Consider the following 21665-nt stretch of genomic DNA (forward strand, 5'->3'; position numbering starts at 1 on the left):
AAAATCTCAGAGATTTAAGCAAAAATATTATAAATTTTAATTTCCTATTGCAAATATTTAAATTAAAATTTCAATAAAAATAATACACAGAAAATAAAATGGCTTCTATATTATTGGCTTCTTGGTTCTAGATTTTCCACACTTCAAATCACCAAGAGGGTATCAAAACTGTAAAAAAAATCAGAATCCAAATCAGCATGATATGTTTCATTATTAGGAAAAAAGCAGAACAATGATATTATATCAGAAATCCAAAAACGACCTTATGATTTTCGACACTACAAATCAGAATTTACCTTAATTCCCTGTTCCTTTTGAGTTATGATTTACGAAAACTCATATCATTGTTCCTTCGATTTACTGATTACTAATTTGGAAGTAGTAGAAAAAGAAAAAAGAAAAACTAATAAGAAATTTGCAGCTTCTGAAAAAAAGAAAAACTGATCAGGAAAAGAAAGGACAAAACTAAAGTTGAATGTTACCTTTTGATTTTGAAACTTCAAGCAGGTAACAAATTTGAGGCTTCTAAAATTGTTGGTAAGCTTTGTTAGAACTGAAATCGTTGGTAAGCTTCATAGTTTTGAGAAGAAAGAAAAAGAAGTAAGATTGTTGATTGCTTGCGTCTTTTATATTTGAGTGGAATCGACTTATGCTTCCTGTCACTCATGTGTGCGTTATCAGTGATGAAAAAACCAGAAACCAAAGAGTTTTTTTGTTTTCCTAAAAATTATCCCGCTCCCTCCTTGCCGCGTCGGTTGATGGAGCAATAAAAAAACTAACCTAATTTTCTTGGGCCATTGAACGAACATACTCTAGTATAAATGATAAAAAAAAATTAGGCCCTATAGTTTTTTGGTCCCTGTTCACAGGCACTTGATGAACCTGCCATGGGCCGGCCCTACTTCCATCGCTGCCCTCCTTATGGCTATGGCAGTATTGGGAGCTGGCTGATTCTTGTTTGAGGTAGGTGTTCACTACGACTTTTAGATTGGCTTCTTTTCGTTCTTATCCTTGATCTGCCTGAGGTATTTTTCGACCATGTATTTGAGCTCCTCCTTGGATTTTGGTACTATTCCTTGTATTTTCTTTGACAGGGGAATGGGAGTAGCCCTTGTGCGAAGGCGCCCGTGACTAGAAATTCCTTGTGGCCGGGGACACTCAGGGTAGCAATTGTAAACCGATCATAGTATGACCGAATGGATTCTACCTCTTTTTGCTTGCATGTCGTGATTTAGTTGGCATCTCCTTTGACTTTCCTCAATTGCATGAAGTCGTGGAGGAAAAGGTATCTTAACTGTTCAAAGCTGGAGATACTTTTCGGACGTAGTGCTTTGAACCATTTTCTAGCATTTCTCGATAGTGTAAGCGGGAAGTAGGTGCAAGTGAATCTCTTGTCCATCCGAAGGGATGTCATGGTCCACTCATAGGTATCTATGTGTTCGTCAGGATCTGTCGTGTCGTCATACTTTGGGATGTTTGGTATCATGGTGGAATGCAGTATTTCATACTGTAATAGCTCTTGGCAGAATGTTGAGCTGATACTTGTTACGAGGCTGTTCATATGTGGGTAGTTGAATGGCCCGCCGGCTATCGCCTGTTGCATGGTATGAGCTGTTATACCCTTGGCCAAACTCGTAATGGTACTTATTGTTATACATGTTCGCTCGAGGCATATACGATGCATGTGTGGGATGTACGTGCATTAGCTTATTCGGCTGCAAATTCGACTCCGTTAGCCCCATAACATGTGCGTTCGTCTCCTGTGCTAGCTCACTTTGTGTCTGTGTGTGAGGGTACACGCCTTGGTGGTGGTATGAATATGGGTTGAACAACGGTTGTTGGGCGAATAACGGGATATGTGACATGGCTTCCATTGGAGAAGGTTGGTGACATGCAAGTGGTGCGACTGATAGAATGGTGTCGAGGGACCAAGGGCTGGTCCCCGCCTGTTATGCCGATGGCTATGGTCGATCTGCTGTTTGTTGTGATTTGGTGGTCAGCGCTCTTTGAGGCACTATGGTGGTAGTTGTGGCCGATTGTTTTGTTGTGACGGGTGACGGCCGCCATAAGCTAGTAATGAACTCTGCCGTGGAGCCGACTGGCGGTGTCGTTGGTGCCTGTGTGAGCGGCTGTCCTTCCAGTGTTGATGGACTGCTTCCGTCAGGGGACTACATTGGTCTCACCGAGCTATTATTGTCGCCTTCCTGATGTATCAGTCCTTTATTCGTTATTTCCGACGCCTGGTGTTGCGAAGTGGGTTGTGCTGTACTGGGTGTATGTCCGGATGACCCCAAATGTTGTGATATGTCTCCGACTCGATTCCTGCTCTGTGAAGGATGGAAAAGGGGTTCGATAATCACAACAAAAAATATGACCGTCATTCGTCGTTCGGGAGATTATCCCGGAACGATGCTCCGACGATCTAGTCAGTTCAAGGTTCTAATGAGAGGGTGAGAAAGTATGAGATAAAGGGTTAATGTTGAATGTTGGCCCCTTCTCTTGGAGGATAATGGACATTTTTATACATGGAATCGGGGGGACAAAACCCCGACCATATCTTCTACTTTTTCAGGTCTAACAGGGACAGACGGTTTTCGATTGGTAGATCGTGCTCCGTGAGTGGCCGTTTGTTATTGGTGCAGGCTTTCCAGGGGATCAACGTCCTGAGCGTTACACCTGTCGCTATGGAGGACGACTGGTACTATTTTTTCGTGACACTGGTTTTGGCGCTTGGGTGCCAAGAAACAAATACGAGGTTGTGAAGGGAGAGGGTGAGGACGCGACGTTAGACGTACACCGACTTTTTCCTAGGCCGTCTATCAAATTGACGGTTCTGTTATCCCTGACGTATTCCTGATGGGACACGTCAACACTTTATGCCTAAGAAACTAATTATATGACCAAATCTAAAAGAATAAGCCCCACAACAACTTAACCCATCAAACTAGCCCAAAAAGGAACCAAAAGCATCAAAACCAAGATATGAAGATATTTAAGCAAGAAGATGACAAAGTATGAACTTGATACCTCAAAAGACTTGCAAAATGAGTGGTGATTCTGGAGTTCTGGATCTATAAACTTCACACCAAGCAAAGCACCTTCAATCTTCTTTACTTCCTTCAAAAAGAGCAAAATAACCACCAAATTCTTCTCAAGAGCTCAAAGACAAAACAATGGAGGCTAAGGGTCGCGATTTAGGGCTTTAGAGTTATGGTGGCTAATAAAGAGGCCAGCCCTAAGGACTTAAGGACCTTATATAGGGTGCAACACCCTAAAATTAGGGTTTCTTAATCTTCTCGCATGCAAAGCGTAACCCTCGTACGCCCAACGTACGAGGCCTCGCATCCGCGACCATGACTACTGACCACGCTTAGCGTAGGCCTCGCGTACTGGACCTCGCACTAATACGCTCTGCATACTCCCTAAGTATGCCTCGCGTGCTTGGGTTATCCTTAAACCTTAAATTCTTCTAAATGCCATAACTTCTTCATTATAGATCCGACTCCGAATATCCTTATATCCACGAAAAGGTAACGAGAAGCTCTACGCTTTTATCAACTCATACATGCCATAAAATGTCCTGAACAAAAATCCAATTTCCATAAAAAGCCCGAACTGATACTTTACCAAAATACCTATTGGCTCCAAAACACAAACCGAACATCTAGACCATCTAAATTATGTCACCCTCACCCAAAGTACACCCCACGTACTAGGGTTATCCTTAAACCATAAATTCTTCTGAAGGCCGTAACTTTTTCATTATAGATCCGATTCCGACGATCCTTATATCCACGGAAAGGTAACAAGAAGCTCTACGCTTTTATCAACTCATACCTGCCGTAAAATGTCCCGAACTAAAATCCAATTTCCATAAAAGCCCGAATTGACACTTTACCAAAATACCCCTTGGCTCCAAAACACAAACCGAACATCCGGACCATCTAAATTACATCACCCTCATCCAAATAGGAAACGATTCGGAACAGAGCGTTGCAATTCTAAACAAAAGTTAGGGTTTTTAGCCCATAACTACTGAAATCACACAATCAAAATCGAAGTTCACCTTGGAAAACATGATTAAAAACTAAGTGAACAAAGGTTTAGAAGTGTTATTGCCTTAAAATCTCTTCAAAACTCAACTTCAATCGAAATCAAATCTCCCCTGGTCTTCCAACACGTCTCTGGTCTTCAAAAGTCGAAAGTAACCTGAAGCATAAGGTAGGGTTGAAAGCAGAACCGAAATATTTATACTTTCTAAAAATTGGCTCCCACGCAGTGACAAACAGGCTCAACAATGTGGTCATCTTTAAATACGCGTATTCCCTAACTCGACATACATGATCGTGAATATTCGTTTCACTACGGCGTGGCTAATGATCTCCACTCTGTGGGCTTCAAAATTTCAAAGCATTTTTGACTTTGGATGACTTGGTCCGATTTTCCTGCTTCTAGATCCGCATTTTGCTTCCTTTTTAATCCCACACGTGTCTTCGCTGCTACAAAACAAAATTTAAACATATTAAGCACATTTTGTTCTAAAATAAGCACAATTATAACTAAAAATATTAAGATAAAGCACAAATTAAATGAATAAATATGCAACTATCAATCTACGACAAACTATCACCATGTATCCTCAACTACATTGATGACACTGTAGATAAAATTATATTCAAAACCAACAACTCTACACCTTCGTCGCCTAATTCATGACGCTTGCAAACAAAATTGATCAGTTTTGCTAACAGCTTCGCATCCGGTGGACCGGTGGTATTCAATTCTCCACGTAAACAACCATGCAAGATTAATTTTTGTATACAATGCAATGCTGGCTCTATGATCTTTAGTGTTTATGAAGAACATACATTAATGATCGAGGACAATATGAATTTTGATTCAGATAAAGTTAATTCATTCGTTCCAGAATCATGTATAACACATGGAGATGATAATTGTGACGATAAGTTAACGCCTGATTGAGGCTCCTGCAGGGTGAGAGGAGTTCAAGGGGAGATAAGGGAGGGGATGCGAGTTATCCGGGGAGGTAACGTGTCCGAGTATGAATTTACATCGACGGACAAACTTGGCTTGAAGATGCGAGTTTACCAATTTACCCCTCTATTGTGTGCAATGGATGGAAAAACAGATGGGGTTAACTTGGGAGGACCACCGGTGTTATCCAAACCTTTAATAGGAACCATCGATGTTAGTTTGTCAAAAGTTGCACCAAAAGTGTTATATAATGTAAACCACAAGGACCAAGACTGTAATTTACTCTAAATAATATGAGATGTTTTACATGAAAGACATATTCCAAAATTGTCCGACATACTGTCGTTTTTCTAACAAACTGATATGAATTATGAAAATATATTTGCGTTTCTATAAATGAAGTGAGAATAAAATAAGGATGAAAATGTCATTTGCCAGCCAATTTTCCCTTTTTTTATAATTCGAAAAAATATCTCAGTAGTTCTGAAATAAATATAGAAGGGATTGAAAGAGGGTAAAACTAAACCTAACCTGCAACATTTCAGGCTTCAGCGCCGCTCTTCCCTTCTTCCGACACCATCATCTCCGACCGGCAGATATTTTACCATCGTCGTCATTCGAGATCAGTCATCTACCGCCATACAGGTAATACATAATTTACCTTTATTATTTCTCTGACCTACGGTTTTTATATTATACGAAGATAAGGAAAATATTGTAAAAAAATTGTATATTTATCTGGTCAGGTATATGATTATGCTATTCATTATTGATCAATTTGACACGCGATTCGTGTACTAAGAGAACATAGAAACTAGAAACTATTAGGCCCATGATGGAAATTGACATTGCATTTTACATTGTAAGTGTTAATTTTTACAGCTGAGTTTATTGCTGGGCAGTGTAACTCCTGTTATTCTTTGTTATATTTTTTCGAGATTTGACAGTATTCCGGGCATCGCGTTCAATTTTAGGGTTAACTCCGGCTGTTTTAGGGTTAGCCGTAGTCTTTAAGAACATATTTAATTTGGTAATCTATGTTCTTCTTACCCAGTTAACCGTGTCTTTGGTAATGGTTTCGGTGTGTATGTTTTGACTTTTGATACATATGGGTTATTAGTGTCTGTAATAATAGAAGCGAATTTATGAATCACCTTGGGAGATGAATCTCTACAAGTGGCTATAGTTGACTCTTCACTCAAATCGGCTTTGAATAATGTTGATTTAATGGCACTTTGAAGTTATGTAGTAGCATATTAATGATGCTAGGTGTATATGGACACCTATCTATCATAAAAGATGTGGGTGCCTAAGACTATGTGTTTCTATAGTTAGTTTGATAACATATAAGTAGGGAGTAGAGGCCAGTTGATGAAGGTCATAGAAATGCCAATGGCAGTAGATAAAAAAGGTCTAGCTTGATGGACATGGATTGATATGGTTGTGAAGTATTATTTAGAGTACATGGACATCTCTTTTGGTGGTCAAGTTTTTTGGTATCAGTTAGCCAACATGGGTGAAGGATTGTAAATTTAGAACTTTATATTTGTGAAGCAAAGATAAGTGAGTATTAGGATTCATTAACTGTTAGGTGGTTCGAATTGCTGTATGTTTCTTCCATTCCCTTCATGAACTATTGTTTGTTTTAATATGGATCGGGTTTCTTTCTCATTTGTGGTCTACCCAACTACTTAGGATACCTGTCCGAGTCATCCAAATTTTGTGCCAGTTCAAATCTTTTGAAGTTAAGGTTTCTTTGTTTTCACAATTCACATGTTTAAGTGAGGCTTCTAGCACTTACAGTCAATTGTAATTGCCACTTGCATGGATCCTTGAAAAGTGTAGAACTAGATATATAGGAACAATACTGAAAAGCAATAGAGAAATGTAGATGACACATTTTTGTATGCAAATATAATATACTCCTTTGGCGGCTTTAGTTGAGCATGATGCTGCTCCTCTACATTTCTCGTTTTTTTTTTTTTTTTTTTGGAATGATTTCTTGAAGTCTCCATCCTAGAAGAACAATATGAGAACTTTCACTAACAATAGGTTCCTATGTTAATTTTCCAATATATATTTTTTTAATCTTATAGTTCTTGATGACACTAGGTATGGAAGCTTAGATTTGCTTTGCTCGTATGAATCGACTTACATCTTTCACATTTGAGCTTTGATCAGGTAAAATTTGTTGGGCAGATAAAAGGAATGCATTTATTTCGGCTGATGAGGTTTAGGTGGAGAAAGCATGATTGCATCATTGATCAAAATAAGGTTATATAGAATTCAGATTGGCTGATTTGTTGAAAGTGTGAAACCCTGGGAAGACCTTAAAGACAATTAGTTTACCAAAACGACATAACTAGCGAGTAGTGATACATTTTTTAATGATAGCACTCCCCATTAACTTTGGACATACATTTTAAGCATGTTTACAAGGATATCGAATCATTGTGTTCTTGAAGAGACTTTTGTGAAACTGTTGTCTAGTTGTCTAGTTCCATTAACACTATTGACAAGGGAAGGAGGTTAGTGAGAAGTATCAACCACCTTGTTAGGACAAAGTTGCACCTCATTGAAGATTTGAATCTCAACTATGTGCATGGTTGCTTCAGAAGTCTCTAAATCTTCATCAACCAAAGACAGCTCTTCTCATGCTGTTCATCTTTAACGTCTTTTTCTTTTATTGTTTTATCACAGCAAGATAATTTAACTTGGCCTAAAAGAGAAAAATCTCATTTCTTGTTATTCCAATCCATAATCTTATCCCTGAAGACTGTAGGACTAGTTCTTAAGTCTTAACCTCTTACTATTTGTATTCATTTCACTCTTACAATCATAAACCTATCAACTGAAGCATCTAGAGACCCCTCACATCATGCAATACTGTATCCAAAGTGTAGACAGAAAGCTTGGATTTGCCCACCTCACTTGTTGAAAATGCTATACTAGGGCTATTGGTAAAAGTGAGAGATACTAGTCACATATGTGTTTCTGCTAGTGTTATACATTGGTCTCCTGGGAAGAATAGGCAAGAGGCAAAGAAAACACAAACATACATGAAGGCTCTCATAAGTTGAACCAAGATGATAAAAAAGGCTGAGTAAACATCTTGTATTTCATGAATAGTTGTCGTAGAATTGAGACAAATATGAATCCCACTACTCTGTAGATTATAAACCATCCTTCAGATGATAAAAAGAATAAAAATGAAAACAAAGAGCAAAAGAAAAGTTGCAACTTTGTCAGAGTGTTTTGTATATAAACCTTTCGGAAAATCGGGCAAGTAGCTTTGTTTCAGCTATAAATGAAGTTACAGGGAAACCGAGCAAGCAACCCGAGTAGCATAATTAAGGCAACACATGGAAGAAGATCATATACAATAGGAAAGAATTTTGGTTTTTAGGAGAGAAATCCTGAATTGGTGATGTTATGGAGGGAGATATCATGTATCAGAATATATCTAAGTTATGTGAAAGCCTATGGACTATTGGTTTGTCTTATTTAAGATAGTTTAAAAACCATCTTCCTCTCTATCTACCCCTATAGGATGCACAAAAGGCTTGCCATTGTGTTGATGGAGAATCTTAGGCTAGACTGAATGGCAGTAGTCCCCATGTGGTGTCCTAATATCTTAAGCTAGACTTAATCCTTTGATGAGGTTGCAACATGCAGCTGTTAAGCACATGTGGGCTAGAGCATATTGTATTTTGCATCAAGTGTGCATGCTTGAGGTATTTGTTATTTGTGAGGAATGTTGGTGACTGTAAATTGTATTAGTAGAAGCATTGGATGACCAATGATTTAGCAGCCTTCTTTTTTGCTTCTCCTCTTTCTCTAATCATATTTCTGTTTTGTCTGGCAATTTTTATATATTTTTGTTCTTTGTTGTGTAAAAGATGTATAAAAGTTATATAAAGGGGACAAGTACTCTCATGCACATTGTTATGTGAGTGAGTTGGCTTATATGATACTCCTATTAAGCACTGCTTTTGTGCATTTTTGAATTGCTCATTGGAGAGTATATTCTCAGCCCCTGTGCATTAACTTGCTGCAGGAAACAGGAAAATTAATCCCATCTTTCTTGATAAATTTTGATGCTATAATTTGTTGTTGAACCCATTTAGCTCTCCTTTGACCATGCCTGCCTGGACATAGTTCCCCATCTTTTATTTGACTTTGCTGTGTATGAACATATATTATTTTTTGATATCTCAAACCTTATTGTCTGCTCTTCCACCTTTCTCATTATTGCTGCATTGTTGATGGTAGAAAGCTAGATACAAATTTCCACATATCATTTTGAGAATTCAGTCATTCACAGTTGTCTGCCATTTTTGAACTCTCCTTGAGCAAAACCATATCATATCATATCATATCTAATGGCACAGATTCTATTTCTATCACTGTTGTTCTCACTTTGCCACTCCTTTTCTCCTTTTGAATCTTGTTCCCATTGCTCTCTTCTTTCTTCTGTAAATGCTTCTTCTGGCTTCTGTGTATCTATCCCAGTTGCTGTTCAAGCTTTTATTCCTAGATACATAACCATAAGATGCCAAGGACCACCCGGGCAAGGGCAGGGGCAGGGGCAGGTGGGGCAGCTTCCAAGGCCGAGGAATCTCCAAAGGTAGTGGAAAAAGCAGCATCTGAAACAGAAGAGCAGGTGGACTTTGAAGAGGAGGCTGTTGAAGAGGAGGTTGAATATGAGGAAGTAGAGGAAGAAGTGGAGGAAGAAGAAGAGGAAGAGGTTGAAGAAGAAGAAGAAGTTGAGGAAGATGAAGAAGAAGAAGAAGAGGAGGAGGAGGAGGAAGATGCTGATGATGAAGCAGACAGACAGAAAGCGGGGGAGGATGAAGAAATGGAGAATGCTGATGCTGATGCTGATGAAGAGAAAAAGTATGCAGAACTTCTTGCCCTTCCTCCTTATGGTTCAGAAGTATATCTTGGTGGAATTCCTCTAGATGTTTCCGAAGATGATGTCAAAAAGTTTTGTGAATCCATTGGAGAAGTCACAGAGGTAACCTTATCCCTCTCTTTCTCTCACCACATTAAAGATAAATATATATATAATTAATAAATAAGAAACAAACAGGTGCGGATAATGAGGGGCAAAGATGCATCCGAGAATAAGGGGTATGCTTTTGTGACCTTCAGGACCAAGGAGTTGGCTTCTACTGCCATCAAGGAGCTTAATACTAAGGAGTTGAAGGTATTGCTTGTTACAATTATCATTATCATTCTTTTTATAAACAATAAATAATAATATGAAGCTATATTGGCTGTTGGTTGGTAAGGAGTTTTTGTTGTTTGTTTGTTAATTAATATCTCAGGGTAAAAGGGTGAGGTGTTCCACATCTCAAGCAAAACATAAGTTATTTATTGGTAATGTTCCTAAAAGTTGGACATTGGAAGACATGGAAAAAGTTGTGAGAAAGGTTGGACCAGGGATCAATTCTGTTGAGCTGCTAAAGGTATCAATAGATACCATCACTAGTTGGTTGTTTGTTGGATATATTAATTATATATAATATAATATAATGTGGCTTTTTGTTTTTTGTATTTATTTACAGGATCCACAAAACTCTAGGAGGAACCGTGGATTTGCTTTCATTGAGTATTATAACCATGCATGTGCAGAGTATTCGAGACAAAAAATGCTGAACCCTAAATTTAAACTTGATGATAATGCTCCAACTGTCAGCTGGGCTGACCCCAAAAATGCAGAGTCTTCAGCTTCTTCTCAGGTAGGTGAAGGTGCATACTTTTTTTTTTTTTTTTTTATATATATTAAACTATTAAAGTTAAGTTGTTGACTAGTCAAGTCATATATATGTATAGGTGAAGGCAGTGTATGTGAAGAATCTACCAAAGAATGTGACTCAAGATGAGTTAGAAAAGATATTCGAGCACCATGGAAAGATCATAAAAGTGGTTCTCCCTCCTGCAAAAGCAGGCCACGAGAGGAGTAGGTTTGGTTTTGTTCATTTTGCAGATAGATCAAGTGTCATGAAGGCTCTTAAGAACACCGAGAAGTATGAGTTAGATGGTAATACATACATACATACTGCTCTCTCTCATGATCAAAGCAATTTTATGTACTTTGATTGAGATGGTTTTGGTGTATATATAATGTAATATAGGTCAAGTATTGGAGTGCTCACTTGCTAAGCCACAAGCAGACCAGAAATCATCTGGAGGATCTTCAAACAACCAGAATAAGGCGGCTCTACTTCCAAACCACCACCCTCCTCGTGTTGGTTATGGCGGCTTGGTAGGTGGTGCATATGGTGGTTTGGGTGCAGGATATGGGGCAGCCGCCTATGGACAGGTAGGTCACAACCGACACAACACATTTCTTCATCTTATCTATCTTTTTTTAAAAAAAAAAAATGAAAGTATTATTCATGGGTTACTGCAGCCGCCACTTATATACGGAAGGGGACCTTCAACAGCTGGTATGGCCATGATGCCAATGCTTTTGCCTGACGGAAGGATTGGATACGTCCTGTAAGTTGAAGAGGAAGATTTAGACGGTTTTTGTGTTCAAATGTCTTTTTTCATTCATTCGCTTTTATTTGCAAAAACAGGCAACAACCAGGTATGCAGCCACACTCACCACAGGCCATGCAACAACAGCCAAGAGGTGGTGGTGGCCGGAGTGGTGGAGGAGGCGGCTCAGGTGGTGGTCATAGGCGGGGTAATGACAGTGGAGGTCGAGGAGGTGGAGGACGACGCTACAACCCGTATTAGGAGGCCGGGTCTAATGTTAATTGTGTTTCAGATGGATTAACTTTAAGAGCACCTGGAGGGATAGGGATTGGGATTGAATGGTTAAAAAAACTTTGCCCAACTAAATTGTTTTAACATTTCTTTGTGCTTTTTTTTTTTAATGGAGAGCTTAATTAGCTTGAATGAACAATCATAGTTGGTTTGTTATATGGAAAATAAAACTAGACCGACTGCTCTAACTAATCCAATCCAATCCAATCCAATCCATCATGTCGTCAACTTTGTTGAACCTTTGTTTTGGACTCGGCTCATTGCATGTAAAAGCTTTACAATCGTTTATTCCTAATCTCCATTGTACAGTTTCATCACCAACTAAACTCATAAACCATATCCAATAACTGAAATTAAAGTAAGTTAGGTATAGAGAATGTTACCAGATGCTACAGTCTAACAGCACAAACCTTTACCAACTACTTATCTTCCCTCGCTAAATTACATACTCACACTTAAATTAATGTAATGTGCTGGAAATACATTGTACTAATGGTAATGTCACATACAAATAAGGAAATTCATCATTTGCAGCCACTGATAATCTAAGACACACAATCACATAAAAAATTGATTGGGGGAAGCATTACATTACGTAAAGTTTAATATGACTAACTTGTATCATCCACCCATTCGTACCAAAAAGCCCAAAAAAAGTATATAACAAGGCAACCCAAATGGTAACATAAAAAAACGTGATTCGATTTAGTGGGTGTATCAGAAAAATGTATCATGATAAATAAAAGATGTACCATAAGCCCATGTAAACTATCCTCACTACAACGCACAACCCCTTACCTACCCTATTACTGACCATAACCATCTCTATCAAAAACAAACTTTTTATTATTATATATATATATATATATATATATATATATATATATATATATATATATATATATATATATATATATATATATATATATATATATATATATATATATATATATATATATATATATATTATATATTTAAGAACATGTTAGTTTTACGGTTCAAAAAAAAAAAAACATAACTACAATACAAATAAAATAATAAGTACATGTTTCCCTGCTAAATAGTTCTACTATGTGTGAGACCTGTGTATTACACAGGTTTATTAAAAATAAAAATTTAATATCAATATATAAATATGAAAATATTTTATAATGTAATACTTTACATAACATAATGTAATGTAATTTTTTGAAATTTGCAAAAGAAATTAAATCGTTTGAAGTATTTATGAGAATTTATTACCAAATTAATAGGATGATTTTATTTCTTTATAAAACCCATTACAATTTTATGGAATTTCATTTTAAGAAAATAGAAATCTTTAAAAAATGATAAATAGAAAATAAAATTTCTAAAATTCTCACAAAATGACAAATATATCATGTAAAAATAAAGATAAAAATAACATGCGTTCAAAAAAAACCTTAATTATTTCTTATCACAATTTCATTCGTAACCCCGTCTGTCAATTTTCATAACTTTCACGTTTCACAAATATTATTTTCCAATTTTCCACTATATTATTCCTGTTACTAATTAAAGTGGCATAAACCAAATCGTAAAATATAATTTAGAACTTAATATATTTATTAGAATTATACAAATAAGTAGAGAATTTACTGGATGTCTATCACAATTCGCAACAACACCCAGTTACCCTAAAATTTTTGTAATCTCATCATGTCTCTAATCCAAGAACTCGACCACCTTAAAATTCCAGTTGAAGACATCAAATTGGCCACCAACAACTTCTCCGACGGCAATTTCATCGGCCAGGGTGGATTTGGGAGTGTGTACAAAGGCCAACTCCCCGTCTCTGCCACTGCCACCAGATCCACTAGACCATCCACCACCGTCGCTGTAAAGCGGCTAGACGTGAAGGGTGGTCAAGGACAAAATGAGTTCTTGATGGAGATCTTCATGCTCTCTAGTTACAAACACGAAAATCTCGTCTCTCTTGTTGGATTCTGCGAAGAAGGTGACGAGAAAATCATTGTTTACGAGCACGAGGGTCGCGGAAGCCTCGATAAGTATCTGGCCACCGACCATCTTACATGGGTGCAACGGCTTCTGATATGTCTTGGTGCTGCTCGTGGACTAAATTATCTACATACCGGTGTCGGAGAGGGGCACAGGGTTTTACATCGTGACATTAAAAGCTCTAATGTCTTATTGGATGAGAACTGGGAAGCAAAAATTTCCGATTTTGGGTTGTCAAAAATAGGTCCAACGAATCAGGAGTTCACTTTTCTTGTTACAAATGCCGCTGGAACATTTGGCTATGTTGATCCGCTATACGTATCGACGGGAGTTCTTACAAAAGAGTCGGATGTGTATTCTTTTGGTGTGATTTTATTTGAAATCTTGTGTGGAAGGCTAGCGATGATCGGAAAATATGACGACGAACGTCGGTTCTTATCTCACTTGGCTCAACTCCGTTATGAAGAGGGGAAACTAGACGAAATCATTTTTCCCGGTATTCGGAAACAAATAAAGCCCGATTCGTTGCGAGTATTCTCCAGAATCGCTAATCAATGCCTGAAAATAGATAGGAAAAAACGTCCGACGATGGCAATGGTCATCGAACAGCTACAAATCTCGTTGGAATTTCAAATCGTAAGTTACTGTTCTTGTGAAAATAGGTCAAAGTTCTGGTGTAATCTTGTAAAGAACTTGAACTTTGTGCTATTTAATGCTAGGGTTGTCGGAAAATCGTACGAATTGGGTTATGGGGATCGAGCACAGGGGGATCCCCATGGTCGTTGCAGCTTGATAGCAATCAGAAGCTTCGGAAGATAACGATAGATCACGAGGATTGGCTTTATTCTAGACAAAACTGCAAAAATGGTCCCTGTGGTTTGCATTTTTTCAGGAAACAAGTCCAAACAGTGACTTTTTTTGATTCGTGGTCCTTTTGAAGTGGTTTGTATGTGAAAATGGTCCCTCCGAAAATTAAAATGACTATAATACCCTTGGGGTATTTATTTTTCATTTTTCTTTCATTATTCTTAAAATTTAATATTTATTTATTTATTTTAACAATTAAAAAAATAAAAAAGGTCCCACCTCTCTCTCTCTCTCTCTCTCTCTCTCTCTCCGGTGATCTAGAGCCAGCCACCACACCCCGTCGGCCACTAAAATGCCACCGTAAATCCCACACACTACACCACCCCTACTGCCACCACCTTCTCTCCACCGGAAACAACCATCCCAACCTCACTCGACTGCTGGAGCAACCTCCGACCACCAAACCACCTCCTTTCCCTCCCCCCTCTCTTTCATGTTCGTTACCAGCATAATAGAAACAGGGCAGCAAGGTCGCCTCCTGATTGCTATAGGAAATAACCATCCTAACCCCACTCGAGTGTCGGAGCAACCTCCGCCTACAATCTCGATGCAATCTAAATGAAAGTAATTAAATACCATCTAATACCCAAACTATACCAACCTAAATTAAGGGGCGTCAACCTTCATAGTCCGAAATTAAGCCACCAAACTGAGAAAAAGGTTGTTGATTAGAATACGTAGAACAAACATCAACCAAATACGGTCCCTGTGGTATCGCTGCTGATAGGAAGTCGGAAATTGCAGAGGGAAACATGGGTTCATCGCTTCCCGTAGTTTAAAGAACCCCAACTCCAGTATACCCTAAAACAATCACACAACAATAAACTCAAAATTTCGATCCAACACAAAATCTGATCATCGGGGATAAAATAAAATGTTACCTGAAGCCGATTAAGAACGCAAGTGTATTTCCCCCAAAGCTCCAGCCGACGGGATTCGACAGATCGGGAAGAAAGGAACGAAGGCAGCTAATGGGAAGCTCCGATGATGGCTGAGAAATCACGAGGAAAGGATGGGCAGTCGATCTATTGTGAGCCCTCCATGGTTCATTTGCTTCCCAGTAGCAACACACGACAACACACGAAGGGGAGGAGGAGCAAAGCAGTCGCCAATCAAGGTGATGTTTTTGGATCTTTTGGAGAGAATGACGATCTTTAGGGGTGTTTGGGTGGCGTTGCTCGGCCGGAAGAGGAAGGAAAAGGCAGCTCCGGTGGCCGACAACCTTCCTTGGTCGGTGGTGAAGAAAAATGGGAAGGAATGAAGGAATGTCTTCTACCTGATGAATGAAGGAATAAGAGAGAGAGAGAGAGAGAGAGAGAGAGAGAGGTGGGCCCTTTTTATTTTTTTAATTGCTAAAATAAATAAATAAATATTAAATTTTAAGAAATAATGAAAGAAAAATGAAAAATAAATACCCCAAGGGTATTATAGTCATTTCAATTTTCGGAGGGACCATTTTCACATACAAACCACTCCAAAAGGACCACGAATCAAAAAAAATCACTGTTTGGACTTGTTTCCTGAAAAAATGCAAACCACATGGACTATTTTTGCAGTTTTGTCCTTTATTCTATTGGTTTCACAACTCAAGATTTTAGTGGGACGTTGGATTCTTCTCAACGTCATGGTGGCAGCGGCGGCCCTAGCGGTGGCAGAATTTCTGAGGTGACAAATCTTTAATATTACAAAAAATGAAAAAAGATGCAGCAGTCTATTCATTGAACATATCTACCAAAAAGTCAAAAGTGATCCATTTGAAAGCTAAAACAGAGAACCTTAATATTATTAGTTAACGTCTCAAAATGTTAAGACATAACAATCTATGCAATCTATATACATCCTATAATTAATGATGCCACATGACATAACATATAATAATACTCTAACACCATAACTATGTGATTATTGTCTTTTTAGCAATATGATTATTATTGTTGGTTTTTGTAGGTTAACTTTGATGTTGATGAGGAGATAACCGAGATACTAGGAACAGTTGGGAAAACGACCGGACGTTATGCAAATTATATAGTAATCTCATCATTGTGTTTTAAGACAACCAAAAAGACGTGTGGGCCTTTTGGTAAAGAGACAGGGACTTGTTTTTCAGTGCCATGGGATGAAGGTACGTTTGCAGGGTTTTATGGTCGCGCTGGTTTTTACTTAGATGGATTGGGTTGTTACTTGAAGGCTACAATATGAAAGCCTTCTTCTTATATGACTCCTTATAGGTACATATAAGATATAACTGTTGGAATAGTGTCTAAGGCTGTAACTATATTAGGCAAATATTTGATCCGGTTGTGTATGGTCCTTTTGGGTTGCCTTCACCATAGCAACTTGATAGGATGGTTTATTAAGAGAGAGTAAATATTATTAATATATTATGGCAATAATATAATGAATAATATATTTGTTATTTGATTAATATAAGTCATAGAATTAATTAGAATTAATTTGGTGACTTAAAGAGATTAATTAAATAAAGGGGTATAAACTGTCAATTGTTTGATAGTTAAGCTTTAGACTGTAAATCCATTTGGATAAGCTATGGACGGATTCTAGAGGCTTTAGGATAGCTAAAATCGTCCATTAGAGTTATCTATGGAATGGATTTGGATAGCCTTAAGAGAAGATTATCCAATTAGGGTTTAGGTTGTAACCCTTAAGGAGTCTACAAGTATAAATAGACCCTATGACTGATGGAATTCGACACTTGACCTAAAGCAAGGAACCTCTGGTCGAAATTCCTTCCCTCTCCTCTCTCCTAAATCATTCTTATTGCTATTGGTGTTTGTAAGCCATTAGAGGAGTGCCATTTGTGACTCTAGAAGCTCCAAGACCTCAAGATCAACAAGGAACTCAAAGGTATGATTCTAGATCTGTTTCAATGTTGTTATTTAACCTAATTAGTAATTAGAAGTCTTGGATTCAAATCATGTTTATTAGAAAGCCTAGATCCAAGCATTAGGGTTTTGCATGCGCACATAGGAAAGTTCTTATGGCTAAAACCCATCAATAACATGCCAATCTACTATTGGAAAGAACATCTCATAGAATCCCTAACCTACTTCTTTTCGCTTAATGTCCATCAACTTTAGTTTAGTTTAGTCTACAAATATCGTGAATATATCAGGATAAATGAGTTACCCGAAGTGGAAAACCTGTATACTCATTTTTGTTGTTGTATATATTAGATTAATTTATTTTGGACAAAATTACACAGATGGTCCCTGTGGTTGGAACGAGAGACCAAAGATAGTCCTTATGAGGAATTTTGGACGAGTATGGTCCCTGTGGTTCCAAATTGTTGCACGAATAGTCCTTATGACATACTCCGTTTAATTGTTGCCGTTTATCTAAATCACGTGACCCTCACACGAGGGTATTTTCGTCATTTGCTTTGTTACACGAAATGATCATATACATAAATGATCCTTACATCCAGCTGCCATTTACGTTGCCCCAAGAAATCGTCCCTTTCTTTTCTCCTCTGGTTTATCATCTTCGTCACTGCAAAACATCAAACGGAAACTAGGGTTTTCATCTTCATCATTTGCGATGGTTCTAACTTTGTGGCATGTCCGTTCAAAATTCTCAGAAAATCCTGACCTGATCAAAGCTTATGGTGAGTGATCAGTTAACAACTTCCAATTTTGTTAAGTAATTTATGCACATTCAATTTTGAGACTTCATTCTTTCCTCATATCATTATTTATTTGTTTTTCAGTTGAGTTAAGTAGTTTTTGCACATTCAAGATTCACCATGGGGGTATGTTCATAAAATACCCAGGAAGACGTTACGTTGGTGGGAGTATTGACTATGTTGACTACGTAGACATGGACGTGTTCTCCGTACATGAGTTAGACGATATGATGAAGGAGATAGGTTATATCAACGGTGAGCCTATCTACTACCACTTCTTGATTCCAGAGATTGAAATTGATTATGGGTTACTTCCTTTAGGTAATGACTCAGACGTACTTTTGTTAAGTAAGCATGTCGCTAATCATAAAGAGATTATGGTGTATACTGAACATGGAACTACTAGACTCCATACATACTTTATGTCTCCAAATAAGGTCGTATTGGAAGAAATCAATGAGCCTATTTCTCCGGAACTCAATCGAAAAAAGTTTACAAGTACAGAGGTAGGATCATGTAGTAGAAAATTGGACTTGAATGAGAACTATGACTTTTCTAGGTCTGTTGTACCTTTTGGACATTTTGATAGAGATGTATTGAAAGATGTTGGAGTTCAGCCTGCAAGTGAGGAGCTTAACAAAGCCCAAGATGTTGGACCCTTAGAAGACTTTGATCCTTTCTTTTATATGGATCATAATGATTACCAACAGATGGGGGACGATGATTACCAACAGATGGGGGACAATGAAGAAATTGGAGATGCTATTAGTGATGAGACTAGTACCAATGGAAGTATAAGCGAGGATAGTGACTTTTTAGTGGATGAACTTAATATGGTGGAGGATGTCGAAGTGAATATGAAAGACTTCCACAGTGGTGTTTATTCTTTTCCAAATCTAGATAACCACCAATCATTCAATGCACCTGATGTCACAGTTGATGACGATTTGGAGGTGATAGATACACAATTGTTTGAATCAGCTGGTGTAGAAGAAGATGAGAGGAAGAAGTTAATGAGAAGGTTAAACAAACCAACCACGTGTTCATCAGGAGTAGTACATGAAACTGCATTCTATCTGGGTCAAATATTTAAGTCCTCATCAAAAGCGAAGGACTACATTAAAATGCATTCAATTCGAACTAGGAGAAACATTTATTTTGCAAAAAATGATAAACAAAGAATTAGGGCAAAATGCAGGGGTGTGGTCCCAGAAATGACAGGTGGGCCATGGACAAAAAGTAGAATCAAATGCAAGGACAAAACAGTAAGTTCACAAAAAGCTACATGCCCTTGGGTGGTATTAATTTCTAGATCTGATGAAGAAAGCGATTGGATGGTGAAAACTTTGGTTCATGAGCATAGATGTGTGCAGTCAAGATCTATTAAAGCGTGTACTTCTAAGTTTCTTGCAACCACCATTCTTCAACAAGTGGAAGGAAACCCAACTATCCCAGTCAAAGCTTTGCGTGTAGAGTTACAAAAGACATACGAGGTGGGGATGTCAAGAATGAAGGTCTTTAGGGCTAAACAGCTTGCACATAAACATGTTCACGGAGATTATGAAAAGCAATACAGCCTTCTCAGGGATTATGTACTAGAATTATAACAGTGTAACCCAGGAACAACTGTGAAGATTGATGTATACAGTGAACCAAATGCAAACTTGGAAACTAGGATGTTTAAGAGAATTTATGTCTGTTTAGGTGCATTAAAACTGGGTTTTAAGGCAGGTTTAAGAGATTTCTTAGGATTCGATGGGGCTTTCATGAAGGGACCTTACCCTGGACAGGTTCTCACTGCTGTGGGTCTTGATTCCAATAATGGGATCTACCCACTAACATATGCCATAGTTGAAGCCGAGAACAAAAGCTCATGGAGTTGGTTTCTAGAGTGTCTAGGTGAAGATTTGGAGCTGTCTACAAATTCAAACTTCACATTTATTTCTGACAGGCAAAAGGTTAGTCTTCTTATGATACTTGTTCATGACATCTGTGTAATTTTGTCTGCTACCTTTAAAAAATAACATTTTTGTTACTTGTTTATTAGGGGATTTTACCTGCCATTGCCAACCTATTCCCTAGCGCTGAACACAGGTTTTGTTTAAGACATATTCACGAAAACATGAAGCTACAATGGAGGGGGAAGGAGCACAGAGATCATTTATGGGAATGTGCAACAACAACAACAGTTAGACACTTTGACAGATTCATGGAAGATTTTAACAAGTTCAATTCAAAGGCATGTGATTGGTTAAAGAAAATTCCACCCAAACATTGGGCCAGAGCACATATTTCAGGTATATTTACCCTTATATAACAGTTAGACACCTTGACATATTCAAGGAAGATTTACACTTTGACAGATTCTTATAATATATTTTGTTGCATTGTACAGGAAGAGCACATACAGATATTTTATTGAATAATTTATGTGAAGTTTTCAACTCAAAGTTGTTAGATGCTCGAGACAAACCTATAATTACATGTTTAGAATATATTAGGGAATACTTAATGAAACGAATTTGTATTGTGCAAAATGTGATAGATAAGTCTCAAGGGCCTCTTACCCCAACAGCCACAAAACTTTTAGATGGAGTTAAGAAAGATGCTTCTCAATACACTTGCATATTTAATGGTGCTGAGAAGACTCAAGTTACTGGGACAATGGGGGAACAATTTGTGGTTAATTGGAGGGACAGGAACTGTAGTTGTAGGCATACAGAGATCACTGGGATACCATGCTCTCATCTTGTTAGTGCCATTTGGGATAAGGTTGAGCATGGGGCAAAAAATGTCCCACCTCTTGAGGAGTGGGTACATCCATGTTATAGGTTAAGCACATGGAATGAAATGTACAAGTACAAAGTTCAACCAATCAATGGAAGAAGTATGTGGCCAAAGTCAGATTGCCCCACAACACTAACACCCCCCAAACATACTACACAGGTAAATAATTTTCAATTTACAAGTTAGTATACGTTTATATTGTTTTTGTAATTTATTAATTATGCAGGTGGGGAGACCAAAAAAGAAGAGAAAGAGAGCTCAAACTGAAGAACCAAATAATCAAGGTAAAAGTTTGACCAGGAAGTTCCTTACAGTTACTTGTAGCAAATGCAAGAACAAGGGTCACAACTCTAGGAGTTGCAAGGGACAAGGGGGACAAACTGAAGTTAGAAATGTGGTGGCAGGGAGCAAGAAGCTTAGCAAGGCAAAGAAGCAGGGAGATGGAAAAAAGGAGAAACCCAAAATGAAGGAGAAAACCAAACTTAAGGATAAATCCAAAATGAAGGAAAAAGTTTGATTTGTTGTCTTTTGTGTTGTTTGTTATGGAACCTTAGAAAGGTCTTTTGTGTTGTTTGTTTTGGTACCTTAGAAAGGTCAGACTAAGTTGGTTATT

The 21665-nt window shown here is 37.9% G+C and overlaps 3 protein-coding genes across 5 annotated transcripts; all 3 read left to right on the forward strand.

Annotated features, from left to right (window-relative positions):
* The first annotated feature begins 5480 nt into the window (after window positions 1–5480).
* LOC111905739 (heterogeneous nuclear ribonucleoprotein Q) lies at window positions 5481–11861 on the forward strand. Of its 3 annotated transcripts, XM_052768681.1 has the most exons (10): window positions 5502–5640; window positions 5742–5857; window positions 9508–10012; window positions 10088–10204; window positions 10326–10466; window positions 10566–10739; window positions 10834–11041; window positions 11136–11323; window positions 11414–11502; window positions 11583–11861. In XM_052768681.1, exons 3-10 carry the CDS (start codon window positions 9548–9550, stop codon window positions 11743–11745), a joined length of 1545 nt encoding a protein of 514 aa, XP_052624641.1. In that variant the 5' UTR covers window positions 5502–5640; window positions 5742–5857; window positions 9508–9547; the 3' UTR covers window positions 11746–11861. The 3 variants fall into 3 exon arrangements, with proteins under 3 accessions (XP_052624639.1, XP_052624640.1, XP_052624641.1); XM_052768679.1 differs by lacking the exon at window positions 5742–5857 and having other exon boundaries at window positions 5481–5640; XM_052768680.1 differs by lacking the exon at window positions 5742–5857 and having other exon boundaries at window positions 5489–5640; window positions 9053–10012.
* A 1581-nt stretch (window positions 11862–13442) lies between these two features.
* On the forward strand, window positions 13443–16885 carry LOC111905738 (receptor-like protein kinase HERK 1). Its single transcript, XM_023901467.3, has 4 exons — window positions 13443–14391; window positions 14475–14594; window positions 16186–16287; window positions 16570–16885. The coding sequence occupies exons 1-4, from the start codon at window positions 13456–13458 to the stop codon at window positions 16819–16821; spliced, it is 1410 nt and encodes a 469-aa protein (XP_023757235.3). The 5' UTR covers window positions 13443–13455; the 3' UTR covers window positions 16822–16885.
* Window positions 16886–18642: 1757 nt separating this feature from the next.
* LOC111896661 (uncharacterized) lies at window positions 18643–21665 on the forward strand. Its single transcript, XM_052769065.1, has 5 exons — window positions 18643–19779; window positions 19876–20223; window positions 20313–20562; window positions 20661–21211; window positions 21279–21665. The coding sequence occupies exons 1-5, from the start codon at window positions 18643–18645 to the stop codon at window positions 21567–21569; spliced, it is 2577 nt and encodes an 858-aa protein (XP_052625025.1). The 3' UTR covers window positions 21570–21665.

The sequence above is a fragment of the Lactuca sativa genome, chromosome 2 (genome assembly GCF_002870075.4).
Source record: "Lactuca sativa cultivar Salinas chromosome 2, Lsat_Salinas_v11, whole genome shotgun sequence".
Classification (NCBI taxonomy): domain Eukaryota; kingdom Viridiplantae; phylum Streptophyta; class Magnoliopsida; order Asterales; family Asteraceae; genus Lactuca; species Lactuca sativa.